This window comes from Balaenoptera acutorostrata, chromosome 3, assembly GCF_949987535.1.
Source record: "Balaenoptera acutorostrata chromosome 3, mBalAcu1.1, whole genome shotgun sequence".
Lineage (NCBI taxonomy): Eukaryota > Metazoa > Chordata > Mammalia > Artiodactyla > Balaenopteridae > Balaenoptera > Balaenoptera acutorostrata.
Window position 1 is genome coordinate 155,539,535 of NC_080066.1, and position 18,090 is coordinate 155,557,624.

At 46.7% G+C, this 18,090-nt stretch overlaps 1 protein-coding gene across 3 annotated transcripts in view; it reads right to left on the bottom strand.

Annotated features, from left to right (window-relative positions):
* POMT2 (protein O-mannosyltransferase 2) overlaps window positions 1-18,054 on the bottom strand; it is a 48,266-nt gene extending 30,212 nt beyond the window's left edge. The window contains exons 1-6 of one of the 3 annotated variants that reach the window (XM_057543064.1): window positions 17,612-17,739; window positions 17,137-17,365; window positions 9,586-9,670; window positions 4,630-4,734; window positions 2,764-2,872; window positions 488-596 (exon numbers count right to left, since the gene is read on the bottom strand). In XM_057543064.1, coding sequence (XP_057399047.1) covers window positions 488-596; window positions 2,764-2,872; window positions 4,630-4,734; window positions 9,586-9,670; window positions 17,137-17,162 — 434 coding nt within the window. In that variant the 5' untranslated portion in view covers window positions 17,163-17,365; window positions 17,612-17,739. Of the gene's footprint in view, window positions 1-487; window positions 597-2,763; window positions 2,873-4,629; window positions 4,735-9,585; window positions 9,671-11,214; window positions 12,690-17,136; window positions 17,366-17,611 lie in introns of those variants that run through there. The other 2 variants (XM_007184528.3, XM_028167086.2) reach the window with 2 other exon arrangements.
* Window positions 18,055-18,090: the final 36 nt, after the last annotated feature.

The following is an 18,090-nucleotide window of genomic DNA, read 5'->3' on the forward strand; positions in this document are numbered from 1 at the left end:
TTCAAGAAGTGGCAGGTGGGAGGGGATGTGGTGCAAGCAGAAGATAACCCAAGTCCGGAGAGAGCTGGTGGTCACTGCTTGGTTGTGGTGAAACCAAGGTGACTTCTGAAAAAGCCTTGGCAGAGCCAGCTCTTTTGGTTTGAATAAAATGAATGACCTACTCTACTCTCTCAGAGGCAGAAGGATGATCTGGAAGGGACTATTCTGGAAGAAGGCCAGGCCCTCCAGAACAGCTTTAGAATTGACCAGGGCCTGCAGGGATCCTCTTGACTGATGTAGACACTTCAAGCCAACCTTTATATACCTTATTCCCATCACCAAGTCAGGACTGGCTGCAACCACTGAGGGCAGGGAGACAAACAGTTCCCAGGCGATATCTATTCTGGTGCCCACCCCCCACCCCAACCACCACACCCACCCTGCCATTATAGAAATTCTAGAGCTGCCACAGCTTCTGACACCCCCTCCCAAAGGTGGTGTTTCTGACCTGTTGGCACAGGAGTTGTACTTGACCATGCTCAGCATGGCAGCCATGATGAAGAACATCAAGATGGGGTCAAGGAGGATGTACTGGGACAGAGTGAGGCATCCTGTGTCTGAAAAACATGAGCTCAGTGGTCAAAAAGTGGAATCAGGGATGGGCCCCCCTGAGAACCAAACACCCCAGTGGTAAGAAACAGTCCCCCTTGTGCTTAATTGCATGTAAGCATTTGTGCAGTCAAGATTAGATGCGCAACTGAGTCATCTGGAAGGTGGAAGGCCACAGCTTTGGGGTACACCAAAGCCCAATGATATGAAAGAATATCTCACACTGCTTCCAGGCCCTTGACCCACAAAGGGATCATGTCATTCATTCAGATACAGTGATCCTGAGATGAGGGCTCCTGCTAATTTCCACCATCAGAAAGGGAGTTCTGCTACCATGCTTATGCAGCCACAATCTACATACACTCAGGAAAGAATCTTACCATTTCATATGAAGTCTCTGTTGGGAGTTGATTCTCCATGCAAGTGCTGAAGTGATTGTTTTTTTAAACAAAATTTCATTACATCATGGCCTGGCCTAAGTCCTCCAATGTCTTCCCATCTCATTCAGACTAACAAGCTCCTTCAGACAGCCTCAAGACGGCCACCAAAGCCTTCATGGTCTCCCCACCTATCCAGCCTCCTATCCCAACACACTCTGCCTCACTCACTCTACTCTGGCCTCACTGGTCTTCTTGCTGTTCCCTGAATCCACCAAGTGCTGCCTTGCACCAGGACCACTGCACATGCTATTTCCTCTGCCTGAGCACTCTTCCCTCAGATCTCTGCATGGCTTAATCTTTGGCTTCACTCAGGTCTCTGCTCAAGGCCACCTCCTCAGGGGGCTCTTCACAGACCACCTGCCTAAAACAGAATCACTCCCCATTTCTCTATCCCTTACCCTACCCTATTTTCTACATTGTACTTATTGCTTAAGGTGCTACATTACAGACTTAATTTACTTGCTTATTTATCATCTGCCCCACTAATGAGCAAGCTCCATGATAGCAGTGTCTCATCAGCGTATCCTCTGAGGCCAAGAAAGTGGCTTAGCACAGAGTAGATGCTTGAAAATAGTTGTGGAATGAAAAATGAATAAACGAATAACTGAAGAGGGAAATTAAAGACCCAAGGAAAAAGCCACCAGTCCTCTAGAAAGAGATCCTGTAATTTTGCAACATTATCTGTCAAAGCAAAGCCAGAGGGACTTCCCTGGTGGTACAGTGGTTAAGAATCCGCCTGCCAATGCAGGGGACATGGGTTTGTTCCCTGGTCCGGGAAGATCCCACATGCCGCAGAGCAGCTGAGCCTGTGCACCACAACTACTGAAGCCCACGCACCCTAGAGCCCGCGAGCCATAACTACTGAGCCCACACACCGCAACTACTGAAGCCCACACACTCTAAGGCCTGTGTGCTGCAACTACTGAAGCCCGCATGCCTAAAGCCCGTGCTCTGCAACAAGAGAAGCCACCGCAATGAGAAGCGCGCACACCACAACAAAGAGTAGCCCCCACTCACCGCAACTAGAGAAAGCCCGCGCACAGCAACGAAAACCCAACGAAGACAAAGAAAAAAAAAGCAAAGCCAGAATCGCCCTTAAATTAACCACCTAAACTGGTCTGGACTTCTTCAAATGTTAAGCTGTATGAGGTCATGAATTCACTTTCATATGAGCAAGGCTAGAAACAGGATCAATTTCTACGGATCAACTCTCAATTAGCCATGTGAGAATTATCCACAGAAATAAAGTTCCCATTTTGTTATCCTCTGCCACCCAGCTACTTCTGCGGCATCTACCTTTGCATTCAGTTGCATTAGCTTAAGGAATGCAAACTAATCTTGACAGTAACCTAAGAGAAGCAGAATTAGAACTGTAAGCCTCCTTCAAACACACACACACACACACACACACACACACACACACACACACTTACACACAAGCACACATAAACTTATTATCCATTCCAAACTCAAATGTGGATAACTTGGAGATAATCTATTCCTTGGGATTACCCATACCAACTCACCACTCCAATAATATAAAGGCTTGCTACGTATAAGTATTTATATATGTAAGTATTACTAGTGAACAAAAGGAGACTTGTAATACATTTACCCAATCCTAAAGTTACTTAAGAACTGGGCCCGTAGACAGGATCTTTAAGCATATTGATTTCCAGCTACATTCATAGTGTGGCAGTCAATATCCCAAGAAACGTGGTCTAGGACAACTTACCAAAGGTGAGGAGGGCAGCCGTGAGCAGCGCTGCCGGGAGGGACTGGGACAGCTCCAGTACAGTGAGGTAGGCAAAGGGGATCAGCAAAGCGCCGAGGAACGCACAGAACTGTGGAAGGACAGGAGAAGCAGTCAAGTAACTAACTAAGCAAAGCATCAGGGACCGACTTGGCTTGGTACAAACTAATCTTTTAAGATGGAGGGCCCTGATGATGGCATGACTTGGTGACCTAAAATCACCTGCAATATGTTTAAATATGAAAGGGGTGGTGTAACAGTGAAGCATCAAATCAAGCAACATTTACGTTCCCATTTAGCACCAACCTGTGCACTGACAAGAAATCAGCAAAGTTCAGCCAGGGAGGTGTGGGCAAGACGGCCCACAATTTCAAGCGGGAGACTCCGGCAATGGACCGTCCCATCATTGCTAGCTGTGACCTTGACAAAGTCACGTCTCTGTATCTCAGCCTCTCCTTCTGTGTAATGTGAAACTTAACAGTTCCTACCTCATAGGGTTTACTTTTTAGATTAAATGAGCTAAAGTTTATTACCACACAGAAAGTTCTTGATAAACACTAGCTTCTGTTACGAAAGTGGGTGCAAGTTGACAAATACCTCTCTGAAGGTGTTTTAATATTTTAGAGAACTTTAATGTTATTTCCGTTATTTCTCCCTTGGTCCTTTTCTTCAATCACACCAGGAATCACTCTTTAATCTATAGGCTGTATTTTGATTTTAGAAAAAAGATTGCTTGACACTTCAGCATCTGGAGGGTTGTTTTTCAGTTTTGTTTTGTTTTTAACCACCAGTGTTCTCCCCATCCCCCTACCCTGTCCATCAAAAGTAATCAGACAAACCCAGGGGAATGGAAATTCTCCCATTTGGGTTGTCACTTTTTGTTAGCAGAAAGCAATGTGCTCTAGTGTGAAAGGGAACAGGGCTGATATATTTGGCCTTCTCATTTCCATAGCAAGTTCACAGTGAGTCAGGCCTATATCCAATTATGTATGCTATGTGGTATTCAAACATCATTAGGAAGACACAGAATCACTTAAGAATATGAACTTGAGGGTAGTGGACACTTCTTGTTTAATATGGAATGATATGACCACACAAACAAGTCAGTGATTAGCCCAAGTAATCACACGGCATTTATCTAAACTGCTTTGATAAAGCAGTTTCCTTGAGGAAAGGGGCTTGTAAATGCAACCTGCTCTGAGAGCTCCACATTGGAGGACAGTTTCCACAGGTCTTATTAGCTCCAGGTACAAGGTCCCCAGACATTTGGGTGTTTAGGTCCTGCCATGCCCCATCAAGGCTGGTGCTGGGAATCAGAGCACAGAGGGACCAGGCAAACACACACTTCCCTTAAAAGACTGGAAAACCCCTTGTGCGCCTGAAACCTTCGTGGGGAAAGAGAGAAGAACCTGGTGACAGGGGTGTGGGGATGCTGAAATGTTAATAAAGGCCCTCAGAGGTAGGCAACACTCTAGCAATTGTGGCCGCAGGGGAAGGATGCGTAGCCTGCCAATGTGCTGAGGCCGATGTTGGGACTGCAGGAGATTCCTGGCTGCCTGAGTCCCGGGCTGCCCTCTGATCTGAAATCTGATGCCTCACGTGGGCAGGAGAACAGGTGACGGGGTGCGCTTGCTCCTGTCTGTCATGGCTGTATTATCTGTGGCCTCCCTCTCCCTTCCTGCCCACCCCAGCTCTGAATCTCTACTACAGGGTGCAGGTCCAATCATCCTGCCCCACCAAAGTCCCTTTATCTACACCTGCCACCGCTCCAGGGCTTCCAACTGTAACATTTCTGACTGAGGGTGGCCCCAGGGTTGAGTCGGGCAATAGCAAGTCAGGAAGCCTTACTCCTCTCATTCCCAAGTAGCTGTGATGCTCGTATTTGTCCCCAGGCTTCTGGAACAAAAAGGTGCCATCATACCCACTCAGGTAGCCAGCAAGACCTACCAGCATCTGCGGAGAGAAGGAGGACAGACACACAGATGAGAGACCTCAGAGGGAAGGTTCCTCCGCCCCCTGAACTTCCCTCCAGCTGCACCCAGACCTTGGCTTCCCTTGACTACTGTCCATAGAAGGAGCTACCACTGTGACATTTTCTCCGGCAGCTGTTGCAGAGCAAAGAATCTTTTGTCTACAGAGCTCGTCGCTGGAAACAAATCCTCCCTTGTGTTAAGGCCAAGTTCTTGGGAACAGTGCAGACTGAGTATTCAGGAAGAAAAAAAATCCCACAATTCGAAGGGCAGGGCCAGTGAGGGGCTCTCTCATTCAGCCTTCTTTCATTTGCTATGAAATAAAACACAACAGCTCATGGGGGAGGCCATGGGCAGGGGCTGATTCCTGGGAGACTGGGCCACTGAAAAGAAAATGAGGTTCCAAGTCAGAATGAGGAGGGAGGAAAGTGGCCAAGTTGCTACACACCAGGAATAGAGAGAAGGGAAGAAAATGGGAAAGCGGAATGCAAAGACAGATGCATTTCCCCAGAGGGGAAGAGAGAAGTCCCAGTGCAAACAATGCCAAAAGGCCAGGGACTGGTTTCTCCCACCGCCGGTATTGCAAAGGGAGGCCACCCTGGCACACCCCAGAACAGAACAAATCAACTGTAAACTAAGACTGGGAGCTGTAAATCCTTCAGAACGTTCGAGAGGATCAGCCTCTTCATTTCTGTCTTTCCTTGACCGTCAACAGTGTAAAATTTTCTTTTCCACACACGTAATCAGAAGCAGCTAAAACATAAAAACTGTCAGCAAATATCAAGCATCTGTAACAGCCCCAGGCTGCCTCGGCCTGACCCCCGTGCTCGGGTTCGGCTGTGTGGAAGGGCAGAATACACTGGCTGTGTGGAGGGAAAGCCCTTCCCAGCGATGCTGCTTGTGGGGGCTTGGATTTCGACCACTAACCAGCTCACTTTTTTCTCTAAGTAGTTCTAAACACAGTTAGTCACTCTCTGTAGTTCTGTGTCAAGGTACAGAAGCCAAAGTTCAGCAGTAAATTATTATGAAGCCTTATTTAAAAAAAAAAAAAAAAAAAGGAATCCCAGGGTCCAGAAGTTAATTTAATATTAATTAATTTAATGTAAAGTAATATAAGGTATTGAGAAGACAGAGCCATCCGAATACCCAGGTGAACTTAAACTGACAAATGACAATCAAATGAATGTCCCTTCCCCCCTGGGATCTCAGAGGACAGACCCGCCTGGTGCTGGCATAAATTCCCAGACTTCTTGGCTGGCCTGGTAGAGTGAAGAAATGCACAAATGGTTTGGATCTCAGAGCCCCCCATACTAGCTCTCTGATCATAGACAATACTTAATAATCTCTTAACTACAGGTAATAAAACCTTCCTTGCAGATGGTTGTGAGGCTTAGAGGTAATGTTGTAGGTAAAATACCTAGCACTCTGACAAGCATTTAACAAGCACTCAAAATTCAGTTCCCGGGGCTTCCCTGGTGGCGCAGTGGTTGAGAATCTGCCTGCCAATGCAGGGGACACGGGTTCGAGCCCTGGTCTGGGAAGATCCCACATGCCGCGGAGCAACTGGGCCCGTGACCCACAACTACTGAGCCTGAGCGTCTGGAGCCTGTGCTCCGCAACAAGAGAGGCCGCGATAGTGAGAGGCCCACGCACCGCGATGAAGAGTGGCCCCCACTCGCCGCAACTGGAGAAAGCCCTCACACAGAAACGAAGACCCAACACAGCCAAAAATTTAAAAATAAATAAATAAATAAATAATAAATTAAAAAATTAAAAAAAAAAAAAATTCAGTTCCCTCTCAGTTTCCATAAGGTTAAAAGTAGCCCTGAGCTAATTTCCTAACTAAAGAACTCATTCAAATCAATAAGAATAAGAGCAACTTACTAGAAAAATGTTTCCATAGAAAACAAAACACAGATGGCTAATAAACATATGGAAAAATGTTCAACGTAATTCAGAAAGACATGCAAATGAAAACAGTGATATACCATTTTTTACTCTCAAATTTGCAAAATTTTGGAAGTATGATCATACCAGTGCTGGCAACGATGTGAGGGAAGCAAGCACCCTCATACACTGTTGGTGGGAGTACATATTATCACAGCATTTTTGCAGGAAAACTTAACAATGTCTAACACAAATCTAAATGTGCATATTATTTGACTCTTTAGTTCAGCCGCTGAGGCTGTTTTAGCTACACCTGCAGAACTATGAAAAGATAAATGTACAAGGATGTTCATTGCACTACCTTTTGTAATGGCTAAAAACTGGAAACAACATAAATGCCCAGCAGCTGAAGAGAGGCAAAACAAGTTATGGCACAACTGTATAACGGAATGATCTATAATCCACAGCCATGAAGAAGAATGGGGTACATTTTATGTACTGATGTGGAAAGAAGTTAAGATACATTATGTTTAAAATACAAGTTGCTCAGCAATTTTAGTCTGATCCCATTTGCATACATAATGTGCTGTTCACGTGTACTAATATATGTGTGTGTAGAGATGCATACACACATATTTGTATAAAGTTTCTGAGAGGATCTATAAGAAACTGTTAATAAAGGTGACCCTGGCTGCCTCTGAGGAATAAAAATGTGAGGGAAGGTAGCTTTTGACCTTTTATTTCCTTCTGTACTGATCAAATTTTTTGCTATGTGCAGGTATTTTTATTTCTTTTAAAAGTACCTATTTCCTTAGATCCCCTGGAGCCCCTGGCACCCAGGGCTGGGACCAGTGTGAAGGGGCAGGTACCGGGGTCAGCACTGTAGGAGAAAACGTTCTACTCACCACTTCAAGGGGCTTTTTGATTCTTTGGCTGACTTGGCCTCAGAACCTATGAAAGCTACTTTGCTTATCACTCTCTTTCACCCAGGTAGAGCACAGGACCATCAGGAGATAAATTAGAGGGGCAGACGGACCACACTCTCTGGCGGCAGCCTTAGAGAGAAGCCTCACATTTCTCCCTTCACACAGGAGCCACATGTGAGGAAGGGAAGGCTTCAGCAAAAACAAATCAGCAAGTGTTTTCCACATGCCTTCACTGTGCTGAGCACTAGCAGACTCCAAAAACAGACAGGCAGTCCCCAGCTGAAAGACTGGGCTAGGTTTCCTATGGAAATCTCCTCTACTGGCGGGCTGGTTCCCAGGCTAGCCCAGTGCAAATATTCAGCACGTTCTGTGGCTTAATTCTACAGCGGTAACAGATGTACTTGCCCGAATGCTGGGGCAAGGCAAGTTCATCAGGCAGTGGTATCATGGTTAAGAGAGCAGACTCTAACCCAGTCTGAACCTTGACTCTGCCACTTACTAGCTTTAATCCCTATGGCAAACTACTTATCGTCTCTGAGTCCCAGTTTCCCCTTCCGTAAAATGAGGATACAACAGTACCTACACTTCATAAGGTTGTTCTGAGCATTATATAAGTTAATGCATCTAAAGTGACTAAAAGAGACTGTTCAATTGCTCCTATCTTATTGTTGTTATCTTATAAAGGAGACAGAAAGAGGCATGACATTTTTTGCTCCTTCTCTGGGCTCGGAGCTAATTTTGAAATAGGCCACCTAGGAACTCCCCTGGTGGTCCAGCGGTTAAGACTCAACGCTCTCAATGCAGGGGGCCCGGATTTGATCCCTGGTCATAGAACTAGATCCTGCATGCCGCAACTAAGAGCCCGCATGCCGCAACTAAAGATCACACGTGCCACAACTGAGACCCAGTGCAGCCAAATAAATAAATTAAATATTAAAAAAAGAAAGAAAGAAAGAAATAGGCCACCTATCCCACCTTCCTCTCCACCCCTCCCACCTGCAGGGCCTTGTCCCTGGTCCCTACCCCATGCTCTGGTGCTTTCCCCCTAAGCCCAGCTGTCACAGATCACCACCACTGCCATCCCTCACCCCCTGCCTTCATCCCCAAGCACTCCATGCTCCAAGAACACTCCCCATCTTCATACCAGGCAAATTCCTGTCCCCTTAGTACCAAAGAGCTCAGCCTCCAGTTAGGAAGAAAGGACTGAGCGAAATGCCAGGGCTAATCCATTAGCCTTCTCGGGGGTGTTTGTTTTTAAGAGAGTAAAATGAATTCTGATTGGTGGAATTTCTAATTGTACATCATGTGAAAGGAACAAGCCAAACAACGTGCACGCTGGGAGCGGGGAGTGGAAAGGAGTTTCAGGCCCTTGTGGACAATCAGCTCCCCTAAGCTATTTCTGCTTTATGCAACAGATTCCTTCTCTCCATCTCTTTTTTTTTTTTTCAATTAAGATAAAATTCATATACATAAAATTCACCATTTTAAGGTGTACAATTCAGTGGCTTTTAGTTTATTCACAAGGTTGTGCGACCATCACCACTACCTAATTCCAGACTATTTCATCACCCCAAAAAGAAATTCCACACCCATTTGCAGTCACTCCCCAATCCTCCCTCCCCCCCAAGACCCTGGCAACTGCTAATCTAGTTTCTGTCTCTGTGGATTTGCCAATTCTGGAAACATATAATATGTGGCCCTTTATGTCTGACTTCTTCCTCTTAATATAATGTTTATGAGACTCATCCATGTTGCAGCATGTGTCAATATTTCACTCCTTTTTATGGCTCAATAGTATTCCACTGTATAGATAATACCACATTTTGTTTATCCATCCATCAGTTGATGGAATCTCTCTCCATTTCTGAGCCCAGAGGACTCCTAAAAACACCAAAGGTTTCCCAGGAAAGCAGCTGTTCTGGAATGTCAGGGAATTCTTTCTACAAGCCCAAGAATTAAATCTAAATCTAAGACTTGGCTCCAACTCTTAGGAGAGTGCTGTCATTCACCACACTGCTCACCTTTCCCAGAGGCGGGTGCACATCAAAGAAAAAGGTGCGGTTGATATAGTAACTTCCCATTTTTCCAAAGTGAGTTTCATCCCAACTAAAAAGAAAACAGAAAGAGAAGTGAAATTCTTAAAATTATCATACAACCCAAACAGCCTTAATAAAGCATGGTTAAAATTACAGTTAAAACCAAAGGTTATAAGTTTCAAGCAATTAATGAGAAAATCTGGATTAAAAAAAAAAAAAAAGCTTTGACACAAGTGATTTGAGGAAGCAAGACATCAGGCTGGTCCTTAATCTTCATTTAGACAGATGAGAAAGGCTAGCAAATACTTGCCAACCAGTTATCATAAATTTAAGTTAAATCTATACTTATTCTGTATCTTGAGTTTCTATTTATTCTAAAAAGGCAAAGAGTTTCCTATACTATAAAAAGTTTTGCAATTAGAGTTTTCTTCCAAGTCTGCTAACTTCTTTTTTTTTAAATAAATTTATTTATTTATTAATTATTTATTTTTGGCTGCATTGGGTGTTTGTGGCTGTGCACGGGCTTTCTCTAGTTGTGGGCGCTACTCTTGGTTGTGGTGCGAGGGCTCCTCATTGCAGTGGCTTCTCTTGTTGCGGAGCACGGGTTCTAGGTGCATGGGCTTCCGTAGTTGTGGTACATGGGCTCAGTAGTTGTGGCTCGCGGGCTCTAGAGCGCAGGCTCAGTCGTTGTGGCGCACGGGCTTAGTTGCTCCACGGCATGTGGGATCTTCCTGGACCAGGGCTCGAACCCATGTCCCCTGCCTTGGCAGGTGGATTCTTAACCACTGCGCCACCAGGGAAGCCCCAAGTCTGCTAACTTCTAACCCTAAGACTATTTTTGCTACTAGAAACTATATTACTCTTGCTGCTACAAACTACACTGTGGGCTACTGATCAGTAAGAGCCTATAGACCATGGTTGTGCCTGGAGTCTGATTTTGCTCCCAACCTTGTGATAATTAACCTGCTAACTATGAACTCACTGACCTTATTATAATGAACTAACCAGTATATGAAAAGTGAGGGCTTTCTTACTAAGTTAACAACCAGTCTAAAAACCTATCCTCATTATTTACAAATTATTTAAAAATTATCTTGCAAGTAAATAAGTGATTCTAATACACTAGCTTTTAAACACAATGCAAAAATCTTGTTCTTCTACACAACCACAGTAAACCTTTCACACCCTACGCGGGGGCTTCACAGTGGCAGGCTAGTAATCCAGCAGAACCTGACCATTTCTGTTTGTCAAGCTCTCCCTGCAGCTCAGAAGAACAGTTGCTTTCTAGTGACTATCCATCCCCAGGTCAGCTTCTATAAGCAGTTATCACTGTCCTACAAAATAAGGGGCAAAACATGCTCTTACCAAAAATGTAGGCTTCTTTTTTTTGTTTGTGTGTTTTACACACTGGGTCTAATAAATAGGCAGAAGGGTAAATCTACTTCTGCGTCTGCTAAGCACATTGCTTGACATGAAATGAGGACGGTGACACGGCGATGTCAAACAGAAAAATAACTTCCAAGCAGTGTGACAAAATACATTTGCAGAAAAAAGAGAGACCCGGTCCCAGCTCCGCCACCCACTGTGGGAGCGTGACCCGGCAAAATCACTCACCCTCTCCGGATCCCTTTTCTCATCTACGTGATGAAGACAACAGTACCTGCCGGTCCACCTCGCAGGGAGGTATCAGGTAACACATGGGAAAGAACTTTGCAGACTGTAAAGTCCCACACGTGCTGGGCACTATTTAAACTGTCCCAACATTTGTGGTTAGTTTTGAAGTCTGTTTGGAAACATATTGATAAAGGGGTATAAGATTTTTACTTCAAGTAAAACTAGTAGCAATAGTCACACTACCTCTTGGCTTACTGCGTGTTTGTGGTGGGACGTACGGTCTTCTCTGGCTCTCTCTTGCTCTACAGACCTTGCAGGGTATGCCAAGAACGTAAGGTCCTGGCTGCTCTTTACTCAGGCCACTTCTCAGGGTTATGCTTGCAGCAACCTTGAGGAAGACATCACGCCTCCCTCTGGGACACAGAGCAGTCTTGTTTACTGCTTATTATAAAACAGCGGATTCCCCAAGATCAACACTCCTCAGCTGTGATTCAACCCCCTGCATGTGCAGGCATTCATCCAGACCCAGGGTATCACACGGGACACTGGGGGCAAGGGGAACTGATGCCAACATACTGATGCTCATCCTGCTTGCTGTGCTGTGAGAAATAAAGGCCTTTGTCTCTGACCCAGGACTTTGTCTCCTGCCAGCATCCATAAAACACTGACAGGCTAACTCATTAGTTGGCAAGTAGCATAAAAATAAAACCCCAAACCCTTACAGTTTTGGTGACAAGCATAGGATGCTGAGTCATAGCTTTCCTTAAGAGAAAGGACAAGGGCCACGATGGACTGGGTTTGGGGATAAGAGAAGACTCCCTGGAATCTGGTAGCGAATGCTCTTGCCCAAGTGGTGGGGAAGGCAGGTAGTAAGAATCCCCCACTGTCCTGCCTATGAATGAGGTTGAGTGGAGAGAGGCAGGATTGAAACAAACCGTCTGAATGCTGCCTTGGTTACTGCCCACGGCCTTCTGGGCAAAAGGAGGAAAGGATATAATCACAACCCTGGGGCAATAAGCTAAGCAGCCCCAGCCAAAAGGCAAGATGGACACGGCTGATGAATCTAGGAGGCCCCAAAGCTTACATAAATGATGCCAGCAGTAAGGACCTTGCTGTTCAATGCAGAACTCTGGGTAAAATGAAAACATTGAAAGGTTCCTGGGTGAGCTGTGTGCTCAAGCTGAAGGTGTGCCTTGCTTAGAGGCTCAGAGCCACTCCGTCCCTCCGTGTCCCATGATTCCTCGCCCTCTGCCACAATCTCAGCTGCTTTATTTTTTTTTATTTTTTATTTTTTAAAGGCATGTTTTTCTTTTTTTTTTTTTTTTTAATTTTTTTATTTATTTATGGCTGTGTTGGGTCTTCGTCTCTGTGCGAGGGCTTTCTCTAGTTGTGGCAAGCGGGGGCCACTCTTCATCGCGGTGCGCAGGCCTCTCACTATTGCGGCCTCTCTTGTTGTGGAGCACAGGTTTCAGATGCGCAGGCTCAGTAATTGTGGCTCACGGGCCCAGCCGCTCTGCGGCATGTGGGATCTTCCCAGACCAGGGCTCGAACCCGTGTGCCCTGCATTGGCAGGCAGATTCTCAACCACTGCGCCACCAGGGAAGCCCTCAGCTGCTTTAAAGAGTAAGATGATTACAGGTGGGGCTAAGGTCTCCCTGTCCCTAAAGGGGACTAAAGGCCATACACACCCATCCTCGTGTGGTGGGGAACTCTGGGGAGGAGAGGGACTCAAGCTCACAGTTGTACTGGATACAGGAGCACCTACTCAATCTCTTGGAGTAGGAGGATTTGCTAGGTGCAGGGATTACCAAAGGTGCCGAGGACTGCAGGGAGGACCATAGCAGTGTGCACAGGGACTGAAAGAAAAAGCCCCTAAGCCCAGGTGCTCACCAGACACAGGAAAGCAGGCTGGGAAGAAGTGGTGCCAAGCCTGTCGAGGGGCTGAAGGAGCAAAAAGGCCTCCTCCTGCGCCCTGCATCCAGCACTCGCCACACCTCCCACCTGGGAATGGCATAACCTCTAGGTGGCTGTCATTATAGCTCCTGATGCAGGCCTATTAGACTTATTAGTTGAAAGGGGAAAAAGCACCGAAATTCAACTGATAGGGTCTGAGCCAAGTTCCCAGCGGGGAAGGGAAGGGAAAGTGGCCTTGTGGGTAGGGCCCTTGCAACAACCGTTGTGTCTCCCACTGCTGAAGGCATAGTCATATTTATCCCATATGTGTCCAAGATTATCCCATTGACAGACTGCTACATTAGTGAGAGGTGATCCTGTCCCCTCCCAAGTGGTCCTACAGAAATAATATAAATCACAAGACGAGAAAGGGACATTACAGCTTTAAAGATGGAATTTCGGGGCAGGGGGGTTGGGGAGGGGGGCTTGGAGTGCTCCATGATAACAGCGCCATCTTCTGGACATAGGCACCAAGTACACACCCTTTTAAAGAGGCAACTGTCAACCTACTACTAAGCTCTTGTTGAACTTGAGGGCCTGAACCATGAAGACCTTAGGACTCTTTGGCCTGATACTGTCACTTTGGAGTGGGTCAACTTGAAATCTATGGCTAACGACGGAAGGGCTCAACAAGCCTCGCTGGTGAAATGGAAGTGGTATATTCAAGAGTATAGCCGGCCTGGCCCTAGAGGCAGCTTGGGTTTTTCAAGAAGAGGTGGCAGCTGCCCCTTTGGAAGAAACTATCTTCCACTCCACCACCTGAAGCAAAGCCGCTGACTCAGTGGGGTCCTGATTCCCAGAGGTTCCTCCTAATATTAGTGCCTGGTTCACTGATGGTTAGGCTAAATTAAAAGCACATAGTGTCCACAGGGCAGTAGCTATCATCCAGCCCTACTGACATTTCTGGAAGACCGACTGCAATAAGGGTTGATTGGCACAACGCACTGAATTGAAAGTCATCACCCTTGCCTTAAACAATACTCCTAAGGAACAGACAAGTTATATTTTTATTTACCCTTAGGCTTTTGCCATTGGCCTAATCATCTGGTGTGTCACTTGTAAGGCTATATACTAAGAAATGTAAAACACCCCTCTTCGGAGCCAAGAACTGTGGAAAAAAATCATGGCTGCCTGCCAATGGGACAATCTGGATCACTCATGTAGATGCCCCCAGTAAGGGCCAGTATTCTGATAAGACTGATTAGAATCAAGCTGCTGATCAAACCTGCACCACCCAGACTGCTGCATTGCCACCTGGATACATCAATACACCAGGCATGGAAACACATCTACCACCACAGACTGGACACAAAGTAAAGGACTATATGCCTCCAAAGCAGAAGCCATCGCTACATTGTGGTAACTTGTGACTCCTGCCAAAGGTTGGCGTGTTTGCCTTGCAGTAAAGGAAGCCACATTGCGTGGGGTATTGACCACTCCAAGGAAACTGACTGTATAAGGACTTTGCTCCGCGTTCCAGGCTGTCACTGGTGCCCCACTGCTGTTGACACCGTTTCGGGTTAGTGTTGATGATGCTATTCCAGTCCAATCATCTGACTCTAAATATATCACTGCGGCCCTTGGAACTAAACTGTGTTGTGTTTTCAGCTTTCCAAACCATCTACAGTCTGACAATGGTACACCTTTTTTTTTTTTTGCAATGGCTGAATAGCCAAAAATCTGATGACATTCCACACTCCAGACCATCCACAGGTATCTGATATTGCCAAGCACTGAACAGTCTTCTCAAAAAGATTTCTGAGTCAACTTCCCTCACCCTCCTCCTTGTTCACACACCTTAGTCAAGTAGTTTGGTCACCTAACTAGGTGTTCATCTCCTCTTGGCCACCAACTGGGTAATGATCAGAACAAAAGGGGTGGAAGGTTATAAAAACCTATTTTGAAAATTTGAGATTCTTCCTTGACTATTCCTGGGCTCGACTGGTCTCCCCTAACAGCAATTCTGGATCAGCCTGGGGGTGCGGTTGGGGATTTATGGGTTCAAACTTAATTCTAGTTCAGTCACTTGGGTTTTCCTGCTGGAGTGACGTGGTTTTAGTGCATAAAGCTCACCTGGTTGAGCACACTGCTTGTGAAGTCCTGCTACAGTGGCTCACATGGGCCAAGGTGGGAGACATAATAAGTCTCTGTCAAGTTTCTGACAGTGCCCATGACAGAAAGGTCTGGATATTAGTAGTACGCAATAACTGGAGTAAAGGTGAATTACTAGAGTGGGACACACTGATTATATGGCAGTGGGAGGAAAGAAACCACCTTTCCACCTGGGGAAGGAACATCTTAGGCCCCTGGAAATGTAAAGAGAAGGGAAACAATTAATGCTCTCTTTGCCTCCTAGGCCCAGCACCCAGCCTGGCAAAATACTAACACGATTCAACTAAGTCAAGTGGCAGCTGTAGCTAGCAATCTGACCTATTGCTGACTCTGTTATTCCACTATGAAATCAGAAAAACTCATGCGGACATGGCCGGTCTTGAACTATCCTCATATCCCTGACGACATCAACATTAACTCCCAAACACGGACCTCCCTCGCATGTGCGCAAAAGCACAGACTGGCACAACCTTCTGTTAGTATGACTGATATAAATTCATAAGCTTCTCCTGACACCCTAGGGACCCTAGGTTATGCCTTGTATAGTGATTGAGGCTGCAACTACGCAGTGACTCTCACTGCCCATTGGGCTTAACCAAATCACTGTAATGATGATCTAAATCAAATCTGATGGAAATCCAAATAAAATTTAACAAAAAATCCTGAACTGGAGTGATCTGCACCCCTTCAGGTAATATATTAGAATGCAGGAAAGAATGGGCTGTGGAATGTCTTTCCACTGGGCATGGGAGTTGCTTCTTAAATGGTAGAACTCATTGTAATTATTGGCAATGACATCAAAAATCAGAGGTCAGTCTAAACACCTGTGTACAGACTATAATGGATAACAGACTGGCCTTAGACTAATCTCAGCTATCTGAAATAAGACTTCCTGGTCCCTGCCCACCCCACTCCACCCTGCAACACACACAATTATTAACAGGGGGCTGGATCCAGCACCCCGGAGGGCACAGGTTAACACCACAGGTTGGCCTCACCCTGCTGCTTTGACTCCTGGTGAGAGCAGCCTGAATTAAATGTTGTACGAGACAAACTATACAGACTGGGTCCTGCCTCAGCCAGGTTAATCTGAGTAGCCAATGGAGTTGCACATTCATGTGAAAATTTGCTAGAAGCCAAGAGAGTATAAAATCAAGGAGTGAGACTGTTGGGAGAGACAGTCCTCCACGGGTCTCTTGTACTTCCACACATCTTGCTGGGTATGCGGAGAATGCAGGGCCTTGACTGCGCTTTACCAGGGCCATTTCCCAAAGTTGTGTTTGCACCAAGCAGCCTTGAGAGATGAGGTAACATCTCTCTCCAGGACAAAAAGTACGCTTGCTTTTTGTAAATTCCCCAAGCTTGTTGCTCCTTAGCTGCAAGGCAACGCACAGTGTGTGCAGTCATCCATCTGAGCCCATAGTGTCACCCCGTGGGACTTCGGAGCCATGAGAAACTGAATCCAATATGCCGATGTTCACCCTGCTTCCTCTGCTACGAGTAATAATCTTTTGACTCTGACCCAGGAGTCTCACATCTTCCGCCAGCACTCATGAAATAGTAACAAGCTAATTCATTAACTTCCAAGTAGGGTAACCCTGATAGTTTGTTAGCCTGCTTGCTTTTTAGTCAAGGAGTTCCATTTCTAACAAGCTCTACACTAACTTTCTCAGTGATACTGAGAAAACATGGTATCACGTCTTGGCCAAACAAATTAACCATTTTCAAACTGTATAAAAATTTTCCTCCTTCGAACTGGAGACTTTTTAAGCTTTTTTAACGAAATTTGACTCCTGCACCTTAGTTCTACAAAATAAAGCCTTTAAGAAAATACATCCTCACAGGATGACCCCAGACCTGCTTCTTGGAACCCTTGTTATCATCCGTGGACACACACGTTGTTCCGGCTCCCGAGAATGCGGTACTCAGATAGGAATGTTCCCCTCCGCGGAGGTCTGGAAATCCTGCAGATTAGGAACTCAGGCCTTAGGAAATTCTGTACTAAGAATTTCCAATTCTCCTGGGTCAGTTCAAAGCACCTTTAAAAGCTACCATTTGAGAGCCAGGTGAGACGCTGCAACATAACCTGCAAGACATGAAGACTGCTTCCTCAGATCCTAAGGAATCCCACCGCCACACACCGGAGCAAAAAGATTTCTCTAACGGAGACTGCACCTGGGCACAGGCAACCACCAGAAACCTGTTTCCCTTCCAGCGCGGCCCCGCCCCTCCGCCTGTGAATCCCGCCCGCTCTGTGCCTCCGGACCAGTGAGAAGGCGCGCCCCTCCCTCCCAGTTGCCATGGTGCCTTCCCAGTCCCTCCCATCACTCACCAGATGTGCGGCGGCTGGTCCAGACGATGGAAGCGGGTGGCGAAGGACATCAGCGTCACCAGGGCCAGCAGAGCCCACCGGCCGGGCGCCTCGAAGCGCCGCGAGCTCGGAGCAGGCCGTTTGGGGCTCCACACTGTAGCCTCGGTGGCCACGTCTGGGCCCACGGCCCTAGCAGCCTGGGACCCACAGCGGCCCCTCCGGGGACGCAGCTCGGACCCTGCCAGGCCTCCGCCTACGGCCGGCGGCATCCTTCTCCTCCTCAGGATGGCCCTCCGGCCCGCAAGCACGCTGGGTCTTGCGAGCCGCCCCGCCAAGAAGTCACCAAGGGGCGGCTCGGGGTGCCCTGGGAAATGTAGTTCCCTGCGCCGGCAGCGGGGGGCCGTGGGAAATGTAGTTCCCTGCCCCGGCCTCTGGGATGGAAGGGGAGCGCGGTCGCCGCCCGGGCCGCTAGGAGGCGGCTAGTGGCGCAGAGCATGACG